The sequence below is a fragment of the Genypterus blacodes genome, unplaced genomic scaffold, assembly GCF_046128005.1.
Source record: "Genypterus blacodes isolate CSIRO-AG114 ecotype Tasmania unplaced genomic scaffold, CSIRO-AGI_Gbla_v1 ptg000141l_1, whole genome shotgun sequence".
Lineage (NCBI taxonomy): Eukaryota > Metazoa > Chordata > Actinopteri > Ophidiiformes > Ophidiidae > Genypterus > Genypterus blacodes.
The window spans coordinates 60,537-75,365 of NW_027466943.1; the positions used below are offsets into that span (position 1 = coordinate 60,537).

At 46.5% G+C, this 14,829-nt stretch overlaps 1 protein-coding gene across 1 annotated transcript in view; it reads left to right on the plus strand.

Moving 5' to 3' along the window:
- adgrv1 (adhesion G protein-coupled receptor V1) overlaps positions 1-14,829 on the plus strand; it is an 81,042-nt gene that overhangs the window by 13,523 nt on the left and 52,690 nt on the right. Inside the window, exons 21-54 of the mRNA XM_076165156.1 lie at positions 854-1,227; positions 1,876-2,055; positions 2,383-2,563; positions 2,806-2,999; positions 3,130-3,259; positions 3,521-3,601; positions 4,349-4,488; positions 4,562-4,927; positions 5,047-5,290; positions 5,416-5,631; positions 5,746-5,961; positions 6,048-6,292; positions 6,388-6,569; positions 6,654-7,152; positions 7,241-7,550; positions 7,649-7,858; positions 8,248-8,378; positions 8,462-8,561; positions 8,686-8,859; positions 9,177-9,340; positions 9,437-9,525; positions 10,702-10,803; positions 10,894-11,032; positions 11,134-11,275; positions 11,365-11,630; positions 11,709-11,884; positions 11,996-12,123; positions 12,403-12,584; positions 12,680-12,826; positions 12,932-13,012; positions 13,114-13,378; positions 14,035-14,157; positions 14,272-14,494; positions 14,586-14,790. Of these exons, the coding sequence (XP_076021271.1) occupies positions 854-1,227; positions 1,876-2,055; positions 2,383-2,563; positions 2,806-2,999; positions 3,130-3,259; positions 3,521-3,601; positions 4,349-4,488; positions 4,562-4,927; positions 5,047-5,290; positions 5,416-5,631; positions 5,746-5,961; positions 6,048-6,292; positions 6,388-6,569; positions 6,654-7,152; positions 7,241-7,550; positions 7,649-7,858; positions 8,248-8,378; positions 8,462-8,561; positions 8,686-8,859; positions 9,177-9,340; positions 9,437-9,525; positions 10,702-10,803; positions 10,894-11,032; positions 11,134-11,275; positions 11,365-11,630; positions 11,709-11,884; positions 11,996-12,123; positions 12,403-12,584; positions 12,680-12,826; positions 12,932-13,012; positions 13,114-13,378; positions 14,035-14,157; positions 14,272-14,494; positions 14,586-14,790 (6,605 nt within the window). The remainder of the gene's footprint in view (positions 1-853; positions 1,228-1,875; positions 2,056-2,382; positions 2,564-2,805; positions 3,000-3,129; positions 3,260-3,520; positions 3,602-4,348; positions 4,489-4,561; positions 4,928-5,046; positions 5,291-5,415; positions 5,632-5,745; positions 5,962-6,047; positions 6,293-6,387; positions 6,570-6,653; positions 7,153-7,240; positions 7,551-7,648; positions 7,859-8,247; positions 8,379-8,461; positions 8,562-8,685; positions 8,860-9,176; positions 9,341-9,436; positions 9,526-10,701; positions 10,804-10,893; positions 11,033-11,133; positions 11,276-11,364; positions 11,631-11,708; positions 11,885-11,995; positions 12,124-12,402; positions 12,585-12,679; positions 12,827-12,931; positions 13,013-13,113; positions 13,379-14,034; positions 14,158-14,271; positions 14,495-14,585; positions 14,791-14,829) is intronic.

Here is a 14,829-nt window from a genome sequence, read left to right on the forward strand (position 1 = left end):
CCCATTAAAGAGAATCTCTTACACATTAGCACACACACACACACACACACACACACACACACACACACACACACACACACACACACACACACACACACACACACACACACACACACACACACACACACACACACACACACACACACACACACACACACTCCCTCCGTCTCTTCCTCATTGTTCAGGACCACTGGGACTCAGCAATGCTTGAGTGACCACTTAGGCTCAGCACTGCTGGATATTGTGACTGTTGGAGGGAATCAGTCGGCATCTTCTTTTCTTCCTCTTCTTTCTAATAAGTGGAAACAATAGAGGCTGCCTGTTTTCAACCGAAGGCTCCCAGGGGTCAAATGTCCCAGCGGCTCCGTGGTTCACTTCAATCAGAGTAGAGATGTACACATATCTATCCATCATGTCATGTGTTATTGTCTACAATCTACCGGTAACTCAACCACAGATGGATTGCTTTGTGTTTGCTCAGTGTGGCAGATTTCCTCATTTGTCTCGACAAGCTTGTGACATCACAAGTTATCTGTGGTCCCCATACTGTATATTCCGCCAATAGCAACCAAATTAATCCCACCATTCATAAAAATCCTTTTATATTTGTCCTCATTTTAAATGCAACAACAACTGTGTGTGTATGTTTGGCCTCTATGTCTAAACATATTTCAGTTGTATGTCATATTTCTAAGTCACTTAATGTCTGTTCATATCTTCTTGTACAGTTTACCTCAACCTCCACAATTTGTACTTCCACACCTAAGAAATTCTGAATATTAGACTTTCTTTTTTTCTGTCCATTACATGATGTGAATGGTATTTGGTTTTTGGTGACCTATCTCTGCTCCAGGACCTGCTCCAGTGTTTATTGGCTCGGATCCTGAGGGGGAAAAGCTCTACACAGGCCTTCTCCAGGACGTGCGCCTGTTCCACATTAAGCTGAACCGGGCCTACATCCACGAGCTTCACACCCAGCCCGCTAAAACGGACCTGCGCAACATCTCGGGTTACCTACGGTACCGGCAGGACGAGAAGCAGAAGTCCTTCGTGGTGGAGGTCAGGGATGACGAGGAGGAGGAGGGAGAGGAGGTGTTCTATCTCCAGCTGGTAGCAGTCAGCGGGGGGGCACGGCTTCCCTTTCCCAGGCCCACTGCCATTCTGCGTGTCATGAAGAGCGACGGTGCTAACGGACTTTTTGGATTTACTGGCGCCTGCATTCCTGATGTAAGTGCACAATGTTCAGTCATTTAGTTCAGTAAAACAGCACAAACAGTTGATCTTGAATGTATCCATGTTGCAGAGATACGTACATCTGCAAAGACAACGTGTATCTAGAAAGTCATGTAATATAAACCAATTGTCTTGCTGCATATTTAATCAGTCTTCACGCCTGGCTGCAGAGGGGGAGCCTGCTCTTCCCATTTAGATCGGCCTCTCATGTTGGCCCCTCTCAGGTAGAGCGACAGCTGGGGAGGCTAGATGGCATTCCGGTAGAAGTGGTTGGGGCGCTCTAGCACCGGCTCTGGCAGATCTATTTCCTTGTCACCGTCAGCACAACAGGTGGCAGGGCCGGGGTGGGAAGACATTCCATCAGAAGTAGCGATCTATATCGTATATACCCTTTGGGGAGAAAAAGACGTAGAGGCATGTGAGCTATCAGGTGATCCCTCTGCAAATCACAATATGACTGTGCTGGAATTAGAGTGGGCCGTTAGCTTAGTTGGTAAGACTAACTGGGACGAGCATGCCAGTGAAATGTCAACTGCTGGATGCACGACTTGTGATCATTAAAAAAACAAGTTGTGCGCTGATCACATCTTCAGAATTGAAGGACGTTGTCTTGTTAATCCACTCTGTAATTTTTGCCCATAGACCACAGAGGAAGGTTCCACCGTCTCGTGTGTGATTGAGCGTATGAGGGGATCTTTGGACTCTGTTTATGTCAACTACACTGTCACCCAGCTGGACAGCATAGACACTGACACAGCAACTCAAGAGGATTTTGTCAATGCCACAGGGGCCGTGCTTTTCCTGCCTGGACAGCGCTCCGAGGTGCGTGTCATCATGTTTATACTGTATCACAGACGAGGCAGTAACAAGTGTATATGTGTAAACTTATCTCACTAACTTGGTAAAAACAATATCACTCTCATCATACACTACATTCAGACAGTTATCATTTTAGTAATTCGCTCCATCTCCTTCCTCCTCTTCACTATCCTAATATCCAGCTCCACCTAGTGGTTAAGAATGTAATGGTGCAACAGGTGTCACCTGAAACACTAAGTTAATTATTTTAGCATGTGGAACCTGACTTTTAAACTAACAGAATATGATCTGAAATATAGACTCTATACCAAATGTGTGTGCTGGTGTTAGGTGCTGAACCTTGTGGTGCTGGACGATGACCTGCCCGAGCTGACAGAGTCCTTTCAGATCACACTGGTGGCAGCAGAGTCGGCTGATGGGAAGCCAGGCTCCACCCCCACCAGTGGTGCAAGCATCGATCCAGATAACTCCATCAACACCGTCACTGTCACGGCAAGCGACCATCCCTATGGTAACCAAAAACGACTGCTGCTGTTGTCTTTAATGTTTGCAAATCCGTGTTTATGAGATGATTTTAGAACTACATCCCTATTTTGAACATAATTACTGTTATCTCTCTCTCCTCTTCTTTACCTCCTGACTCCCATTATACCTTTCTCCTATTTCCTACTCTATTCATCCTTATCTCCAATCTCCTCTCCTCTCCTCTGCCCTATCTCTTTTCCTCTGATATCACTGAACATCTGCACACAGGCCTGCTCCAGTTCCAGCCAAGTCCTCCGGGCGAAGGGTTGATCGCGCCTGCGCTCGAGCCCGCCCACATCACTGTGAACGAAGAAGATGGAGAGATTCACCTGTTGGTCGCCAGGGCCCAAGGCCTTTTAGAAAGGGTCATGGTGGGATACAGAACCATCCCCTTCACAGCGTCCAGCCCCGAGGACTACCAGGTCAGCTGCCACCTAACATCATTTAACCCTTAATTAATGAAAAAGCTTTTGCGTTACTTATATATGTATTATATTGGATCAGTCTGTCATCTCCTGCTGAACTTCATGTTGCTTTGTATTCCTCCTTCAGGACTCGGACGGCATCCTGGACTTTCTGCCCGGGGAAAGGTTGAAGTTAGTTAATGTAAACATCGTAGATAACCCAGTGCCTGAGCTGGAGAAGATTTTCAGAGTAGAACTCTACGATCCTGAAGGAGGAGGTGAGAAATGCATCGTAAAACTAAAGACTTTAGACATTTTGAACCTTAGTTACTAGTTTTAGTCCTAGATCAATATTGTACTCTATTTCTATTGTTCCTATTGTGTTTGTTGGAGTTGTGTGACTTGTTTGCTGTGCTCCTGTGTGCTTCCTACCTACCTACCTTCCTACCCTCCTTCCCATTTGCTGTTTGATCCCCAATCCTGCGGTGTGCCTCTGACCTGGTTTGACACTTGTGTGATCCTGGTGTGCGATCCATCAGTGGATCAGTTCCTACGTGGTGAAGGAAGCGGTAGTGGGGAGAGTGACTCTGACTTTCTACTGCTATCCTACCACCACCACAGTAAGTCCCCTTCCTTTATTCCCCAAACTGCCTTCAACCCCAGTGCTTGCCCAATTTTTCCACTTTCCTTTTTCGTTGCATGGGGCCGAATTCTCCACACCAAACTATGTCGGTCTAGCTCAGCCGTAAATAAAGATCGCCTCAAGCAAAGTACCCGAAATATCTCCACCGCCACTTCATTTGACATGGCCTCTGTCAGCACCGTCTGTAGTGCGTATGGGTGCGCATGTTTCTGTGGTTGTGTGTGCTCATGCGTAAGTATGTGTGGGTGTGTGTTTAATTGTGTGTGCTATTTACATTTCGCTATGACCATTGTGAAAAGTGCCTGGAGCGATGTGGGAAAAGCAAATAGCTGCCGTGCTGGTGTGTGTGTGTGTGTGTGTGTGTGTGTGTGTGTGTGTGTGTGTGTGGGGGGGGGGGGGGTCAGACTGTAGAGATTTACTCAGGTCTCATGGATGGATTCTGACAGGCTAACATACCATCCCACATCACACAAACTGATGGCTTCAATTCTATACCTTTGATTATAACATCACTGATTCGAAGACTTATACAATTTTTTTAACAATTTCAATGAAAATTGTCTGTTTCATTTGAACAAAGTCAATCATCATGGCAGTTGCATGCTTGTTCACATATGATCAATGCCATTACTTCCTCTCTGAACAATTTACCCAAGACCAACATTCTACAAATGCAGCTTAAATATATCTCTTAAAAATCACATCTGGTATTGTGTGTGTGCAGCCAACTTGGGAGTGGCATCCCGCATCACAGTGACCATTGCAGCCTCTGATGATGCCCACGGAGTGTTTGAGTTCAGTCCTGACTCCTTGGCAGTGGACGGGACAGAGCCTGAGGATGGACAGAGCTCTGTGGTGCTGCAGGTCAGTTTGGAGCCTGGTTGCTTGTCTGAGTTTATTTGAGACAAAATATTAATCATGTTTGGTCTCCTCCCAGGTGGATAGGTCCTTTGGTGACCTCTCCAATGTGACCGTCTACTGGGAGGCTGATCCCAGCTCAGAGGGAGAACTACTCAGCCGCTTTGGGAACATCACCTTTGGTGTAGGTCAGTCTTCAGGGAACATCACCGTCAGCGTAGCCCAGGATGAGATGCCAGAGTTGGACAAGACATTCACCGTGTCCTTGGTGAACATCTCTCACGGTCGTCTCGGAGCTCAGACGTCTGCAACTCTGACTGTACTCGCCAGTGATGATCCTTATGGTGTTTTTGTGCTTGCCAATGCCGCCAAGCCAGTGCGACTTCCTGAAGCTGACTCAACTGTCACCCTCACCATCCTACGACAGAGGGGCCTGATGGGGAAGGTGTGTTTAGAGAATGAATAGGACACTTGTAAAGTGGCCGTTTATTTAAGCATGATGTATAATAAAGTGTGATAGGCATCTTCATATGGTTGATTTGACCTCCATTTTAATGGCTGTAGGTGCGTGTGACGTACAGGACATTAAGTGAGGCAGATCCGGCACCGTACAGGACCCCTGGGGTGGGCCGGGCCACTGAAGGGCAAGACTTTGTTCCGCTTCTGGAGTCTGTCATGTTCTCAGCCAATCAGAGCGAGGCTAACATCACCCTCCAAGTGCTGGACGACAAGGATCCAGAGAGGGACGAGTCTGTGTTTGTCAAGCTGATGGGCGTCGAGCTCATCGAAGGAGAGCAGGAGAGGCTCAGTAAGACTTCGCACTTTATTAATCCACCACTCAACTACCACTTTGGGTGAAAGGACGATGATGATGACTAAAGATACATGATGATTTAAATGGCTCATCAATCTCACTGCCACTGTCCTTTCCAGTTTCCGAATCGCCCCGTCTGGGCCCCTCTGCTGACATTGTAGCCCAGGTGATAGTGGAGGCCAGCGATGGTGCTTTTGGGGTCCTCCAGCTTTCCGCCTCTGCCGTCAGTGTGGACGAGCACTACGTAGGGCCCATCATAAATGTCACGCGTGTAGGGGGGATATTTGCTGACGTGTCGGTCAAATTCAGAGCAGTGCCCCTGACCGCCAGAGTCAGTAAGTATTGCATTCGGCTGTTTTATCTCTCATTCTTTGTTCGTATGTGTTTGTGAGTGTGTGTGCAGACCGAGTCATGTCTATATTTGTGTTTGTGTGTGTGTGATCCAACAGGTGATGACTACAGTGTGGCCTCCTCTGATGTGGTCCTCCTAGAAGGGGAGTCCAGTAAATCTGTACCCGTTTACGTCATCGATGATAGAGAGCCGGAGCTGGAGGAGACGTTCCGCATAGAGCTGATAAACCAGACCACTGGAGGAGCTCTGCTGGGGGAGCTCACAAGCGCCATAATCACCATCCTGCCTTCTGATGACCCCTTCGGTGCTTTTGGTTAGCAGCCAGTGTCCATTTTTTCATCTTAGATTGCAGTAATTAATTCAGACGGTTCATCACATGGTTTTATTTCCTCTACCTAGTCTTCCAGGCTGCTCCGGTCACTATAGAGGAACCAGGTTCTAACTCCATTGAGGTCATGCTGCCTATAATCCGTAATGCTGGAACTATCGGCACAGTGGCCGTCCAATGGCAGGCTACTGTGAACGGTCAGCTAGCAGTGGGGGACATCAGCCCTGCATCAGGGGAGGTGATTTTCGCTCCTGGAGAGACCATGAAGACACTCAGAGTGGAGGTCTTGGCTGATGATGTACCTGAAATCACTGAGGTAATAAAGTGTTAGTGAAATGTGGATTGTGTCATTACAATGTACTGTTTTGTACTGTTTCACACTCTTTTACACTCTTTCTCTCTTCCCCCCAGGTTATTAAAGTGGAGCTGACAGATGCCAGTAACGGGGGAAACCTCGGCGCGGTCACATCTGTTGACATTATTGTGCCTGCGAATGATAACCCCTATGGCACGGTGCAGTTTGAACGCTCTGTGTACCGCATTCAGGAACCATTGGAAGGGATTTACATGGCCAATATCAGTGTGCGCAGAAGGTTGGTCATACTTCTAGTTGCTTTCAAGAGGTTTTTGCTGCACAGCATCTTTATCATCTCTGTTGTTATTTGTTTTTTTTCCAGTGGAGGCCACTTTGGGCGCATGAAGATCCTCTACAGCACCTCTGAGTTTAATGTTGTTGGTGCAGCTCTGGCTGAGGGCCAAGACCTGCTGATTTACTACGACCTCCCAAAACCAGGGATTCCCTCCGCCGGCCCTCATGGGAGAGTGAACATTACCGCCCAGCCGGATCCCCTGGCTTCCTGCGCCGCTGCCTGTCTGAGAGAGCCTGCCTGCCAGGCCTTTTCTCTGTCATCCAGCGTGACCCCAGCGTCCTGCACGTGGGTGACCTCAGGGGCTGACCAGTTAAGCACACAATCCCAGACTATGACCTATGTGAAGAACATCACAGCGGCTGGCGTCCTCTTCAAAGCTCAGGCCGTGGAAGGAAGTGATTACACTCCTGTGGTGGTTGAAAGTGCCTTCATGGAGGACGGGTCAGGAGTCGCCAACCTCACAGTCCCAATCTTGACCGACAAAATCTCTGAAGTGGATGAGAGCTTCTCCATTCAGATCTTAAAGGTATCTAAAGAAGTTTTTAGGGCTGTCTACTGATATTTTTGACAACAGAAACCATACAAATATATTAATCATCACATCTCGTTTGAAGGTAGAGTTGGTGAATCTCACTGTGGAGGACAAACACCTTCCCTCCATTGGCCAACTGGACAAAGCTGTGGTCACCATAGAGTTAAATGGGGATGCGTTTGGCGTGTTTCTGATATACAGCGTCAGTCCCAATGCCACTGAGCAGGGCCTCTACGTAGAGGTCCGTGAGGAACCCATGGTTGTGGTTCCACTGGTGATAGAGCGGCGAGGAGGAAACTTGGAGGCCGTCAGCGTGGAGTGGAGGTTTGTTGGGGGACAAGCCACGGCAGATACTGACTTCACTGGCACTGGAGGAACTCTGGTCTTTGATGGTAAGTGGATGATTTTGTTCATCCGCAATGATCAAAATTGTAATAAGAATTGAAAGAATGTTTTAAATCATTGCTGTACTTTATGCTCGTGTCGACAGGTGACCTGACAAAGACCATAGAGATCCAAATCCAAGATGACAGCGAGCCAGAGGACAGTGAAAGCCTCATGATCGGCCTTGTGAAGGCAGAGGGAGGGAGTCGAATACTGCCCAGCTCTGACACTGTTACCATAGTGATATTGGCTAATGACAATGTAGCGGGAATAGTCAGCTTTCATCCCGCGTCGCGCTCTGTCATCGTCAGAGAGGGTAAGAGACTCTTGTGGGTGCGTGGATGTAGGTACAAGTATATATATTTGGAGGCATGTTACCACACCCCTATCTAAGTATCTAAGTATGCTGCACTCCAGACTCCTCCCTGTCACTGGATACCGATCCTGCTTGTGTAATTGAGCACAGGAGTGAGGGAATGCTATCAAACTAATGAGTGAATGCAGCAACAGGTGGCATCTGTACAGGCCATTGTCATGTCATTATGTATGCATGACAGAGGAGGACGTCCCATCCCTTCAATTAGAGCATCTTGTACCTGCATCTCTGGGAAAAAACTTCAGTTCACTTTAATTCAGATGTCCATATGCACACAACATCACATGTAAAAACAGGTGATTACACTGTATCGTGCTTTGTGTTTACAGGTGAGACGGTGTCCTTGTTGGTGCTGAGGACAGCTCCAGGTCTGGGTAATGTCACAGTGGACTGGACTGTTCAAGGGCCCCAAGTGGTCCAGACCTTCATCCAAACCTCAGGGACACTTTTCTTCAGCGAGGTAACATCCTGACACAGACAGGTTTATTGTAGATGAAGCCAGTAGCACAGATCAAAGAACTTATTCTCCTGTATCTCCTACAGAAAGAACTGAACGACTCTATAGTCCTGCAGTTGGTTGATGGTGCCACACCAGAGGACAATGATGAATATACAATTTCCTTATCCAACATAAAGACATTTGGTAATTTCACAGCCTCGGGTTCCTTGTTATATGACAAACACCTCCAACAAACATTTTAAGAATCAAGAACTTGAGAGTAATTTGAATATTTGCACACGCATCTCCCCGCTTCCTTGCTGCTCAGGCGTTTTGGTGACAGGCCATGCTGTATTGGACATTGAGGGCAGAGAGGCTGTGCTTCGTATGGAGACCAGCGATGAGCCCTATGGGGTGTTGAGCATTGCCCCTCTCAGTGTGACCACAGAGGAACGGGCCCGAACCATCAACATCTACGTCAACAGGGAGTTTGGAACTGCAGGTTTGCGAGCCTGCGTGGAAGATGATGATGAAATAACCACATTTTTATAAACACAAATCCTACAAAAATAAATCAAATACAGGAAATATGACAAACTATGGGCCATATTTCTAATCCCAATCAGCTATATGGCTTGGCTAGTTGTAGGCATGATCACATTTAAATAACTAGTCTTTAAATGTATATAAATAAAATTCCACTAATGCAAATTTGCAATTTCAAGTTTTCCATTTTAGATTTATGTCAGGAGTGATTAATACGTTCTTGATTGTGCAAGATTGAATCATTGATACAGTTCGTAAATGCCGTTTCTCCAGGGGTGGTGAACATCACTTATGAAATTATTGGAGGATCTCTGCAGAACTTGTCCCAGGTGGAAGGGGCACTCGCAGAGCCAGGACTGGACTTCATTGCTGGATCTGGCTTTGTCATCCTTCAGGAGGGACAGACGTCTGTGGCCATCCCTGTCTCCATCTTGGAGGTGAGGACACTGCATGACTTTGTGTGTGTAGTGCTGAGTGTCTCATAGCTCATGTGATGTGGGACTGGTTTGTAACGTTCCTTCTTCTATTCCTAGGATGACATTCCAGAGCTGCAGGAGTTCTTCCTGGTCAACATAACGTCAGCTGTGGTCATTACCATTGCCGCTGTCCCTCAACTTGGTATGGATCAGATTAGAAATGATCTGTGCAAATTACTGAGTTTGCCTCACTTATTACAGAATCTGTGCTGTAGTTTGTCATCACAGATCTCAGCAAAAGATCTCACCTCAAATTTAAGGGCCACTTTTTAGTCATAGTCTGATGACTATGACATATTTCATTCATTTTATCTTATTATATGTATATTTTAGTGAAACACATGTAATGTCCCGCAGTGCACCAACCTCTGCACAGACCCTCTCTAGACTGTTACATGATGTCATGATTATTATGTGAGTCATGTTTACCTTCTCCGGCAGGTGATTATATGATCCAGGGAACTTTGGTTTTAACTGTGTTTGTAATTTTGTTCGACTCATTATGTTTTCCACAGTAGTTTTGATTGAGAAGGCTGATATGTTCTTCAAACAGCTTACAAGAACATGCTTGATGTTCTGGTTTAATTTTGGTGCTGAATGCATTTATGGTTGTTGGAAGTGATTATCTAAAGTTTAGAGATTTCAGCTTAAATTTGGCTGATCTCATCACAATATTGGATATTCGAGTGAAACATTGCAGCTGAATGTCAGAATGTATCCCAGAGGAGTTAAATAGTTACTACCACCACTTTTGCATAATCCAAACCACAGTCCAATTTATGAATGAGTAAGTTTAGAAAGTGATGAGTGGACAGAATACAACAGGCAGAGCAGCACTTGGAGGCTCCCAGAATACTACAGGCCCTCTGCCTGGAGACACACAGTATACGCACCGCCTCTCTCTTGGCAGCAGTCATTATGTGGCTTGGATGGTAAGATTGATGATTTCCATGATTGAGGAAGCCTGGGGATTTGGTGGGAGCCGAGTAGCACTGTGTGGTGAGGGGAGAGAGAGCCAAACTAAACCCCAAGCTGGCCTCCCAGTGTCTGAGTCGTGGAGTGAATGGGAGAAGATTGCTCAGGGGGTCATAAATCAGTCCACCCAAAAGACTTGGCTGCTCAGTCACCCAAGCCACTCATGGGAGACGCTGCTTATGCCTCAAATGTGCCATGACAGACCTTAGACTCTCTACACTTTCCTCTTGAGCAAGTAGCTCTTGGTCCTTGTGCTAAAGTTATACCAAAATAAAGGCTACTGCTAATGCAAAACTCCACCAGTGTGATTTATATGACTTATAGTCTTAATGTAGCCATATCGTTTCCTCTTTGTGTTTTCTCTTTCCAGACACCACTGGTTTGGTGGCAGAGGTCATCATTGTCGCTAATGATGGAATTAGAGGAGTCATTGAATGGACAAACACCATGTAAGGAACATGTCCATACGTAAATCACAATGTTCCAGATGTGCAAAAGTCCAAGTTATATTTTCTTTCACATCCAAATGTGATTTCCAGGTTTGAGGTGAATGAGACAATTGGCACCCTGACTCTGGTGGCCTATAGGAACAAGGGGACGTATGGAAACATCTCTCTTTTCTTCTATGCTCAAAACTTGGAAGCTCAGCAAGGACTGGACTACAACACGAGCGAGACGGTCAGACAAAGATACATTAAGTGCAAAATCAAAGCCCCACTAATGCCACACAGACAACATGTTGTATGTTAAACCAACTGAAATTTCCTCCAAAGACGCAGATGCTCCATTTCGTCGATGGTGAACGGCATAGGTTTGTGGAGGTGCAGATCATTGATGACATCATTCCAGAGGGAGCTGAGAGATTCCAGCTGATCCTATCTAGACCTTCTCCTGGGCTGGAGCTGGGCACCAACACCACAGGTACACTAATGTATACAATATAGTAAATATAAATATATATCATCAATATATTTACACAAAAACACACTTCTACTTTCTTATTTCCGCAGCGACTGTGAACATCCTGGCCAGTGACGATGGACACGGTGTTATTTCGTTCAACAACAGCGAGCACTTCTTGCTGAGGGAGCCTACTTCTGCGTCAGGGCCGACCGGGAGTGTCGCCTCTCTGTATGTAGTGCGGAATCCTAAGGAGGGAACGTTTGGCACTGTAACAGTTCAGTTCACCATCGTCGACGCCAATGGCAGTCTCGCAGAGGGTGACCTTGTGCCGTCACACGGCACTGTGGTGCTGGAGGATGGGGTCAGGGTTAAGGTAAGGGAGCGGAGATCAAGTATGGCTTGTAATGTGTGTTCTCCATCACGTCTTTGAGGATTGTGGGTGTTGTTTCAGATGCTAGAGGTCTCAGCAGTGCTGGACGCTGAGCCTGAAATGAATGAAACCTTCACGGTGGCGTTGTTCAGTCCGACGGGAGGTGCACGACTGGGTGACCCAATCTATACCATGATCACCGTCCTGGAGAACACGGCTCCGTCTGGCTTATTCCGTATCGGCCCCACTCACAACAGGTCTGAATCTCTCATGTAATACATAATCTATAAACGCACACATGCACATACAGTATATGATCATGTGACCTGAATGTACACGAGCGCATTCATGGCATGTTTCCATTACAGAACTGACACACAGGTGGTGGCTTATGAAGGCGGCAGGACAGTCTTCCTCACCGTGTCTCGGAGTAATGGCCTGGAGTCTGCTGTCAGTGTGGAATGGGAGTCTCAGTCTGTCACAGCCGTTGCTTCAGGTGAGGAACATTCACATGGTCGTGCTGTCTCAACCTCCTTATGAACTGGATATATGTGAGTACTATGGTCCAGAAATTGCTCAGATAGCATCTATTGGGTCGTCAGTAAAATCACTGTCTGCATCCAGTAAATAAAGCAATTACCTCACATCCTCAAGACATTTACAGTCTGATTTGAGCTCCTTCATTTCTCCCTTGTTGAACTCATTTAAATCCTCTCCACCCAAAAGCCAATATGCTCACGATCTTCTTTATTCCTTCTGTCTTCCTGTCTTCCAGAGGGTCTTCTCCCAGTGATGGCCATGTTCCAGGCCTTTGAGGACAACCCCACGTTTTCCTGGTGCTCTATCCCTGATGGGCTTTCACTCCTGGCAGTGAGGTTGGATCGGAGGCCTGCTGTTGGATCCTCACACACCTTGGCCACTCTCTTCCAGTGGCAGGGTGTCTTTGTGCCAATAAAGGTAACCAACCCTCTCTGTGTTGTACATCCAAGGACAAATTTGAGTCCCGATCAGAAACTGCTTCACCTGCTCGCTCTTTCTCTGTCTCTCCCCAGTCTGTCAGCATCCAGGACCCAAGCTCGTGTGTTGGCTTTGCGGTTAACGGCTCTGCCTACATCGCTGTCACACACAGCGGCCCTCCCTTCTCCCCCGCTGCCAACCTCAGCATCTTCAAGTTGCAGAGAGACCTCAATGTCACATTAGTAAATATGATCCTCATCCTTCATATAAAACCCTTATTAAATGTCAATCAATCACTCTCTTCATGTTGTGTGATTGAGTTCATGCAATGTGTTTTCTTCTTTTAGGAGCAAACTTTAGGTGTTGAAGCTCTGGATGTCAAACACTTCTCTAGTGAAGGTAGAGATTATCTTATAGCATCAAGCCAGGTGAGACTGACTTTTCTAGTGTGTGTGCAACATTTTTAACAGCATACTTCAAATATAACTCAACCTAAATAATGTGTTATTTACTGTTTTTCATGCTCCAGGTTTTTGTCAGGACTAGAGGCTCCTTCACCCTCGTCCAGACCCTCGATTTCCCTCAGGACATCCTAACTGTTGCTCCCTTCAGCCGCTCAGCCATTTCTTATCTCGTGGTGTGTTTGGATCAGCACAATGCCAGCTGCTTCCTCCTTCAGTGGACCAGTGGAAGGTTTGCAAACCCACAGCCTCTGCCCATCGCTGGCAGGGCCTCTCAGGTGGAAACCATCCACATTAGCCAAGAGGACGTCCTGCTGTTAGTCGTTACTAAAGGTGACCTCTCCTGCTTTGACATACACACTTTTAAATGCATTCTCTTCATCTCTTCTTGCATTATTTGACGTTAAACTTCTGTGGCTATGTGAACAGATTTTGTTTTCAGATAATATTTTTAGAAATGCCAACGAAGAATAGATATTAAGTGAATTTAAATTGACGACAAGTGAAGTGGGATGCTTGTGTTTAAGCAATGATATTTTCTGTGGTTGTTTCCACTGTGTGCTCTCTAGTGGGCTGTGCAGCGGTTAGATGGCGGTCAGGTCCGAGCATATAAATCAGCAGTAGTTTAGAAGGCTCAGAGAACTGATGTGTGTGTTGCAGACACAACATGGTCCTGTTCTGTGTGGTCAAATAAGACGACAAAATTCATTATGTAGGCCGGCCCACATACTGTATTTATAAAATGCTCTGCTTGTTTTGATGAGAAGTAATCGCACAGTCTGCAAAAGTGGTGAGTTTGTTTGGTTGAGACCTGTTGTGGGTTTACTGGAAAGGCCTGCATGTAGAGTGGCGCAGAGCCACAGAGGGACATGCAGGTTGTAATTTGTCAGTGTTGGGTGTGTCAGGCAGACCCGTCCTTACTTTACATAAACATACTACTCTAGCAGAAAGAACATAAGTGTGTGTGTGTGTCTTGCCTGTCTCTGCAGGTCTTTCTCCGTCCTGCGAGGTGTTACGTTGGGGCTCAGGACACTCTTCTCCTCAGCATTATCAGTCCATTCCTCACCCAGGCCTCACCTCCATTCACCCCTTCACTCCTCCAGATGGAATGGGTGAGATTTTTGGTCCAATAATCACACACAATACAAATAAACTTCTGCACCTACTCATACAACTTTAACACACACTAAGGAGCATTGGGTGATTCATGGTTCTCGTCTTCAAAGCCTATGTGCTGCTGGCTGGAGGGAACAGCTCATCAGTCTACTCCTGGAGGTCAGATGTCAACCTGTTCTCCATGATCCTGAGGGCCCCACCTGCTCTGAGCTTTCTCTCTCTGCTGGTCCCCTCCCTCAACACCACCAAGATCCTCCTGGCATCTGCTGAGGAAACCAGCTCCACTGTCTATGAGTTCACTTCTGTCTCTAATCGTTCAGATTTCATACCCAGGTACAGATTCCTTCTCCACTCGTTTGAAAGTGTCAAATATAATATGTGAATGACGCAAAACACGCTTGTTTCTTCAACATCTCCAATCCAGTTTTGGTGAGCTGCTCTTTGCACCGGGTGTCAGCGAGTTGGAGATAGCAGTGAATGTCATAGATGATGACATACCTGAGAAGGAGGAGCTCTTCCATATCATCCTGAAGAATCCAAAGGGAGGGGCTGAGATTGGATTCGGTGGTCAGGTGACTGTCATCGTCCCAACCAATGACGATGCCCACGGAGTCATCGGCTTTGCTCAGGCAAGAAACATTATATTAAAAAGCTTGAATAGTAAATCA